Source organism: Carcharhinus amblyrhynchos, chromosome 18 (genome assembly GCF_965287045.1).
Source record: "Carcharhinus amblyrhynchos chromosome 18, sCarAmb.v2.hapA, whole genome shotgun sequence".
Classification (NCBI taxonomy): domain Eukaryota; kingdom Metazoa; phylum Chordata; class Chondrichthyes; order Carcharhiniformes; family Carcharhinidae; genus Carcharhinus; species Carcharhinus amblyrhynchos.
In genome coordinates this window covers 38,727,956-38,736,117 of record NC_137341.1, presented here as the reverse complement: position 1 = coordinate 38,736,117, position 8,162 = coordinate 38,727,956, and the positions used below count along the sequence as shown (strand labels likewise).

At 43.8% G+C, this 8,162-nt stretch overlaps 1 protein-coding gene across 1 annotated transcript in view; it reads right to left on the bottom strand.

The window, feature by feature from the left end:
- Positions 1-705: 705 nt before the first annotated feature.
- LOC145354731 (uncharacterized) overlaps positions 706-8,162 on the bottom strand; it is a gene marked incomplete at its 5' end in the record, with an annotated part of 58,646 nt that continues 51,189 nt past the window's right edge. The window contains 5 exons of the mRNA XM_080206185.1: positions 706-792; positions 2,034-2,098; positions 2,482-2,623; positions 5,919-6,106; positions 7,870-8,011. Coding sequence (XP_080062311.1) covers positions 706-792; positions 2,034-2,098; positions 2,482-2,623; positions 5,919-6,106; positions 7,870-8,011 — 624 coding nt within the window. The remainder of the gene's footprint in view (positions 793-2,033; positions 2,099-2,481; positions 2,624-5,918; positions 6,107-7,869; positions 8,012-8,162) is intronic.

The window sequence follows — 8,162 nt, the reverse complement described above, 5'->3', positions numbered from 1 at the left end:
TCCATCTTGGCGAGGCTTTCTCCTAAGCAAATCCGTCGCCCTTCAAAAAGCAGAAAAAAAGTACATTCAGGAAATGTTCCAGCAACTGGGCTCTGTAAAGTAGTGCAGTCTTTTTAAACTAGGATGATCCATAGAAATCATAGAAACCCTACAGTGCAGGAGGAGGCCATTCGGCCCTTTGAGTCCGCGCTGATAACATTCCCACCCAGACATTATCCCAATCACCCCACATATTTACCCAGCTAAGCCCTCTAACCTATGCATCCTGGGACACCAAGGAACAATTTAGCATGGCCAATCCACATAACCTGCACATCTTTGGAGTGTGGAAGGAAACTAGAGCAACCCGGAGGAAACCCACACAGATGCGGGGTGCAAACTCTACGCAGATGGTGACTCAAGCCAGGCATCGAACCCAGGTCCCTGGAGCTGGAGCTAACCACTGCTGCCTCACAGAACAGTCAATGAATCATATAATCACTCATGCCTTTCATTGGCTAAAAGTTTGATGAAAACATGATTCTTAAAAAATTCTTGGAGTTCAAGTCAGCTATGGCTCAGAGGGTAACACTTCTGCGTCTTGAGGAAGAAGGTTGTGGGTTCGAGACCTTCTCCAGAGACTGACATTCTCATGTAGGCTGACACATGCAGTGCCATATTCCCTTAGAGGAGATGTTAAAGCAAGGGCTGAAATCTTTTTGTCATTTATGCGTATAGCATCTTGTGGTCCTGCTGACGGTGCACTCCTGCCGCAGGTTTCCCAATGGTGACGGGCGTGTTCAATGGGGACTCCTGTTGATAACAGCAGGACCATAAGATCTCACTGCCAGCGAGCGGTACCCCCCTTCTCGCCACTGTGAAACACGCTGCGGAGGGAGAAGGCAATCCCGCCCACTATACTGACTCTCGCAGTGCTCCCGAACATTTATTCTTCAACCAACATCATTAAAATGGATGATCTGGTCACTCCCACATTGATGTCTGTACATTCCCACATATTTACCCTACAAATCCCCCCTGACACTAGGGTCAATTTAGCATGGCTAATCAAACTAACCCATACAGCTTTGGAGGAAATCAAAGCCCCCAGAGGAAACCCACGCAGATATGGGGAGAATGTACAACTCCACACAGACAGTGACCCGACGCTGGAATTGAACCTGGGTCCCTGGCACTGTGAGGCAGCAGTGCTAACCACTGCGTTACTGTGCTGTCCTTTTCAGTGACAACTTTTAAATCAAACTATTTCAACCTTCTATCTTCAACTTTTACTTGGTGTAAAACTATAATGTGTTTAGTGTAAGATGTGATCAGTCACTTTGAGTGGTTTCAGCTAATCATATGATTTCTAATGCCCGTGGGTGGGATTTTCTGGCCCTTCCTGCCACCAGAATCTTCCTGTCCTCCTGAAGGTGGCCCCATGACTGGCTTCCCAGTGGTAGGAAAGGCAAACCATGCAAAATAGTGCAGACATCAGCAGGACTGGAGATCCTGCTGGGGGCTAATGGCAAGCCACTGGAAAACTAGGCCCTGGAAAATCCCACCCTATGCGGTTATAGACTCATTGAATTGTAAAATCCTACTGAGCAAAAGGAGGCCATTCAGCCCATCGAGTCTGCACCGACCACAATACCACCCAGGCCTTCTCCCATGGATTTATCATAGCTAGTCCCTCTGACACTAAGATGAAATTCAGCATGGCCAATCCACCTAACCCGCACATCTTTGGACTGTAGGAGGAAACTGGAGCACCCGGAGGAAACCCAAGCATACCCGTGCAGACTCCACAAAAACAGTGACCTGAGGCCAGAATTGAACTAGGGTCCCTGGCACTGTGAACTGGCAGTGCTAACCACTGTGCTACTGTGCCACCCTTAATCAGTGTCAGAAGTGGTCAATTCAGAATAAATTAAATTCAGAAAGCTATTTGAAAATCTACAGGCTGGATTCTCCGACCTTGCCGGAGGCTGGGATTTTCCAGTCCCACTGCTGTGAATGGAGATTTAGCTGGGCGCCAAATTCTCCATTCTCACTGGCGGTGGGGACAGGGTGTACGCAATGGGAGAATTCCGGCTCATGTCGATGCAGTCAAACATTCCTGTAAATACAATTTTTAAATATTAGATGTTAGATCCACACTTAATTTTAGAGGTTGCTGGTAAAACCTGCGTCCTTAGAGATCACAGATCTCCAATCTCGATCAGACCCACCTTGCTGCCAATAGAAATGGAGAATTTGACACTCAACCAAAACTTCATTCACTGCAGGGGAACTGGAGAATCCAAGCAGTGGACAAGGCCTGAGGTTTCCAGCACTTATTTCTCAAATATATTGAATTATTTTGTTTAGGAAAGCAAACCTATGAAAATAATTGATGATGGATGTCCACAAACAGATGCAAATAAAACAACGTATCCCAACGTCGATAAAGGATGATTATATGAAAAGGGAACACATTAAAACAATCCAGTGGGTTGATACCTGCGGAGAAAGGCATGAAGGCGTCTCTCTTCACAAACTTGCCCTCAGCATCCAGAAAGTGAGACGGGTTGAATTCATTTGGTTTTTCCCATTGGGTTTTATCATACAGCACAGAGGACAGCAATGGAATCACTTGTGTTCCCTTAAACACAATAAAAGGACTCAAATGTGAAAATCGCATCTTCTCAGCTCTTGGGCTTATTACTGTTAGAAGTGATGCGCACCGGAGAAGGCCCAAAAACATTCAAAGAAGAAAGAAAATTACAGCACAGGAACAGGCCCTTCGGCCCTCCAAGCCTGCACCGACCATCCTGCCCGACTTATCTAAAATTTCCTACCCTTCCGGGGACCATATCCCTCTATTCACATCCTATTCGTGTATTTGTCAAGACGCCCCTTAAAAGTCACTACCGTATCCGCTTCCACTATCTTCCCTGGCAACGAGTTCCAGGCACCTACCACCCTTTGTGTAAAAAATCTGTCACATATCATCATTTAAGAGTTGCACAAATATTGCGATGATGGCACCTCATGCTCCTGTAGAGTACATCATTGGGTTAGATATTCCTTTTCATTGCCTGAACACATTGTTGTACATGTCATAGAACTCAGCTGATAGAAAATATATTTAGCATTCACAAACTACTTAAGAATGAGGAAGAGCATTCCATTCATCTTTGTTTAACAAAAAAAACCTTAAATGGTAGAATCTTACTATACCTTCAATGATTCTTGGCTTTTTACCTGCATTACTCTATCCAGGAGTATCTTACACATTCAAATTGCCTGATCGGAGTCCAAAATTTAATAATTTACTAATTTTAATCTGTGTGCCCTTATTCTACCCTCACAATTTGAAGAAAGATTCAAGATTTACCTTGACGAGTCCTTTAACAATCTTTTGTATCTTTGCATGGTCATCTGTAGGGCAGCACGGTGGCACAGAGGTTAGCACTGCTGCCTTAGAGCGCCAGGGACCCCGGTTCGAATCCTGCCTTAGATCACTGTCTGTGCAGAGTTTGAATGTCCTCCCACATTCTGGAAACTGGAGGACCCAGAGAAAACCCATGCAGACACTGGGAGAACATGCAGATTCCATACAGACAGTTATCTAAGGCTGGAATTGAACCCGGGTCTCTGGTACTGTGAGACCATGATGTGGAGATGCTGGCGTTGGACTGGGATAAACACAATAAGAAGTCTCACAGCACCAGGTTAATGTCCAACCTTTAACCTGGTGTTGTGAGACTTCTTACTGTGAGGCAACAGTGCTTATCACTGTGCCACCGTGCAGCCCCAAAGCAAGGTGGATAGTGGGGAAGCAGTGGATGTGGTATGTCTAGACTTCCAGAAGGCATTTGACAAGGTGCCATATTGAAGAATGTTCCAGAATGTGAGATTGCAGGAGATTGGGGATAAAGTGCTAGATTGTATTGGGGATTGGCTGTCTGACAGAAAGAAGAAGGTCAGGATAAATGGGTCCTTTCCTGACTGGTGAAATGTAACTAGTGGAGTGCTGCAGGGGTCAGTCCTCACACACCAACTATTTACAATCTACATAAATGATTTGCATGCAGGAACAGAGTACAATATAGCAAAATTTGTGGATGATACTAAAATAGTTGGGAAAGCAGGCAGTGAAGAGGATATAAAGATTTTATAGACAGATATACAGAGGCCAGGCGAATGGGCCAAAATTTGGCAGATGGAGTTTAATAAAGTCATTAAGTCATAGAGGTTTACAGCAAGGAAACAGACCCTTCGGCCCAACTTATCTATGCCGCCCTTTTAATTTTAAACCTCTAAACTAGCCCTAATTGCCTGCATTTGGCCCATATCCCTCTACACCCATAGTACCCATGTAACTGTCTAAATGCTTTTCGAAAGACAAAATTGTATCTGCCCCTACTACTACCTCTGGCAGTTTGTTCCAGACACTCAGCACCCTCTGTGTGAAAAAATTGCCGCTCTGGATACTTCTGCGTCTCTCCCCTCTCACCTTAAACCTATGCCCTCTAGTTTTAGATTCCCCTGCCTTTGGGAAAAGATATTGCGTATCTGGCTGATCTATACCCCTCAATAAGATCACCCCTCAGCCTCCTAACCTCCAGAGAAAAAAGTTCCAGTCTATCCAGCCTCTCCTTATAACTCAATCCATCAAGTCCCGGTAACATCCTAGTAAGTCTTTTCTGCACTCTTTCTAGTTTAATAATATCCTTTCTATAATAGGGTAACCAGAACTCCACACAGTATTCCAAGTGTGGCCTTACCAATGTCCTGTACAACGTCAACAAGACGTCCCAATTCCTGTATTCAATGTTCTGACCAATGAATCCAAGCATACCGAATGCCTTCTTCACCACTCTGCCCACCTGTGATTCTACTTTCAAGGAGCTATGAACCTGTATCCCTAGGTCTGTTTGTCCTGTAACTCTCCCCAGTGCCCTACCATTAACTGAGTAAGTCCTGCCCTGGTTCAATTTACCAAAACCTAACACCTCGCATTTATCTAAATTAAACTCCACTAGCCCAATTGCTAAAGATCCCACTGCAATCTGAGATACCTTCTAATGTAGATAAGTGTGATGTTATCTATTTTGACAGAAAAAATAGAAAGGGAAATTATTGTCTGAAGGGAAAGCAGATGCAAACTGTGTCTGGGTGGAGGGGCTGAAAGTTAGTATATGGATGCAGAATATAATAAAAAAGGAAAATGGAATGTTAGCGTTTATTGCAAAGGGACTGAAGTATAAAAATAGAGAAGTGTCATTGTAATTGTATAGGGTATTGGTGAGACTACATCTGGAACATTGTGTCTAGTTTTGGTCTCTTTATTTGAGGAAGGATGTGGTGGCAATGGAGGCAGTTCAGAGGAGGTTCACCAGTTTGATTCTGGAGATGAAGGGATTGACGTATGAGGAGAGATTAAACAGATTGGGCTTGTACTCCGTGGAGTTTAGAATAGTGAGAGGGGATTGATCGAGGTACATAAAATTTTAAAAGGCGTTGATAAAGTAAGCGGAGGGTGGTGAATCTGCGGAACTCGCTGCCCCATATCATGGTAGAGTCTGAACCATTGAATGGTTTCAAGAGGGAGAAAGATATATTTCTAATAAAAAACAGGAAAGAGGAATATGGGGACCAGATGGGGAGGTGAATTTGAGACCAGGGAGAGATCAGCCATGATCTGAGTAAATGACAGAGCATGTTCAATGGGCTGAATTGCCGATTCTTGTTCCTAATTCCAATATTCCTAAATGATCCTTATCTTAGTACCTCAAAGTTTGAGTTTCAAATCTTAATAGGAGTAGTCACACATTAGTCATCCTTATGTGTGGACGTTTGGAATTAGTGGTTGAAAAATACAAGAAATTATTTGTGAAACACAGGACTGAAATATTACTTTAATATATTTTATTGTTAATTGAAAACTTTACCTTGGGAATAAAATATCCTCTGAAGTATGTATCTGTGGTTGTTGCATGTGGCATATTCATTGGGATGATGTTAGCAAATCTTTGAATCTCATGCAAGACTGCATCAGTGTAAGGCATTTTCTTCCGATCTTCCATTCTGGGCATTCTCTCTGTTCCAATAACTCTTTCAATTTCCTCTTGTACATTTCCTGAAAGGATAAACAGCCCAATTTCTGTGCTATTTCCATACATGAAAAAACGCAACACCTTCAAAACATGTGTATATTGGTTAAGCTGTTAAGAGGGACCTGGTCGAGAATGTAAATTTAAAGTTTTGTCATTCATAACTACCCTGGCAATGGATCTTAGGGTATCAATACTTTGTAAATTTATCCATTTATTTTCTGTCTTCTTTCATGACTACATCTTCTGTTGTCGATTGACTCCTGTTTAAAAAGCACCATAAAGACCCTTATTGAAATGATGACTCATTCCACTCAAAATGCTGCAGATGTAAGGCATGTTTTGCTGAACAATGAAGACAATACAAAAGGGTAGAACAGTGATCATGATGACCTCTTACAAATCAGAAGAATCAAGGATGATTATGTTTGACTTGCAGCATTACAGTCCAGACTCGATGGGTCAAATGGTCTCCTTCTGCACTGTAGGATTCGATGATTCTATGTTACCATCCAAAGAAGAAAATCAACTCTTGGGTCACTAATTAGTTCCCCCATTCCTTCCTGTATCTAAGGCACAAATTGCTCTTAAGGCTTTTGAGTTGCAGAAACAATCCTTGGAACCAGTATTTGGGTAACCAAGGACAACTTTTTAGAATCTGAAGTCGATATGTTTAGTCCAAGGTAAAGGTAGTTGGCAGAGCACTGAGGGAGAATTTAGCATGGCCAATGCACCTGAACAGCACGTCTTTCGGAATGTAGGAGGAAACTGAAGCACCCGGAGGAAACCCACGCACACATGGGGAGAACATGTAGACTCCACACAAACAGCGACTCAAGCAACCTCTCTCTCAAAGTTTTAAAATTTATTTATTAGTGTCATAAGTAGGCTTATGTTAACACTGCAATGAAGTTACTGTGAAAATCTCTCAGGCGCCACACTCCGACGCCTGTTCGGGCACACTGAGGAAGAATTTAGCACAGCCAATGCACCAAATCTTTTGCACTGTGGGAGGAAACTGGAGCACCCAGAGGAAACCCACGCAGACAAGAGGAGAACATAAGGCTTCGCACGATCAGTGACCCAAGCCAGGAATCCGGATCCCTGGTTCTGTGAGGAGCAGTGCTAACCACTGCCACTGTGCCACCTCACCTGGCAGTTGGCTGTTCTGAAAATCAAGGGGCGGGGGGTGGCGAGCACTTGGTTTCGATTCCTAGCTTGGCCCTCTGCCTGTGTGGAGCCTGCATCTTCTCCCCACATCTGCGAGGGTTTCCTTCAGGTGCTTCGGCTTCCTCCCACAATCTGAAAGATGTGCTGGTCAGGTGTACTGGTCATGCTAAATTCTCCCTCAGTGTACCTGACTGTGGCGACTAGGGAACTTTCACAGTAACTTTATTGCAGTGTTAATGTAAGCCGGTTTGTGACATGAATGAAATAAATTCATCTTAAAAGAAAGCCTCCCAATCAGGCAGTTGAGAGGTCACCAGTGAGCCTTTCACAGATCAGGACCCTGCTGACAATTGCTAACCAATCAGAGGCAGGCAGCCCTATCATTTAGCAGTGGCTCCCATGGGAAAAAGAGGCCACTGGAGGCCAAAGAAGGCAGAGCGGCACAGGGCTAAGTATTATTGGTGGGGGCTTTGTGATCTGGGAGTTGGAGGCAGGAGAGCATAGGGCAAGGGGGTGACTCTGCGGGTCCCCTTCCCACTTCCTATAAATTGATTTGTATTGATTTAGGCAAGGTTATATCTTACTCAGATTAATGAATAAATAAAAATAAAAGACTTACTTTGAATCTCAGGGTACTTTATCAGTAAGAGGATTGCCCAGCGCAGTGTGGAAGAGGAAGTATCTGTCCCAGCTGCAAACAGGTTTGTCACTGTAGTCACCAAGTTGTTGTCATGGAAGTGAGAGTCTGAATTTTTTGATTCCTTGCGAAGGAAAAAGGAACAGCATGAGGTTAATTTCTTTCGGAAGCGCTGGAGTAAGTCTAGTGTGGAGGAAAGCATGGAATGAAGAAACGCTATTTGGCTCTTCTGGAATAGTTAGTGAATGATGCAAGATTGATGGATTGATTGAAGT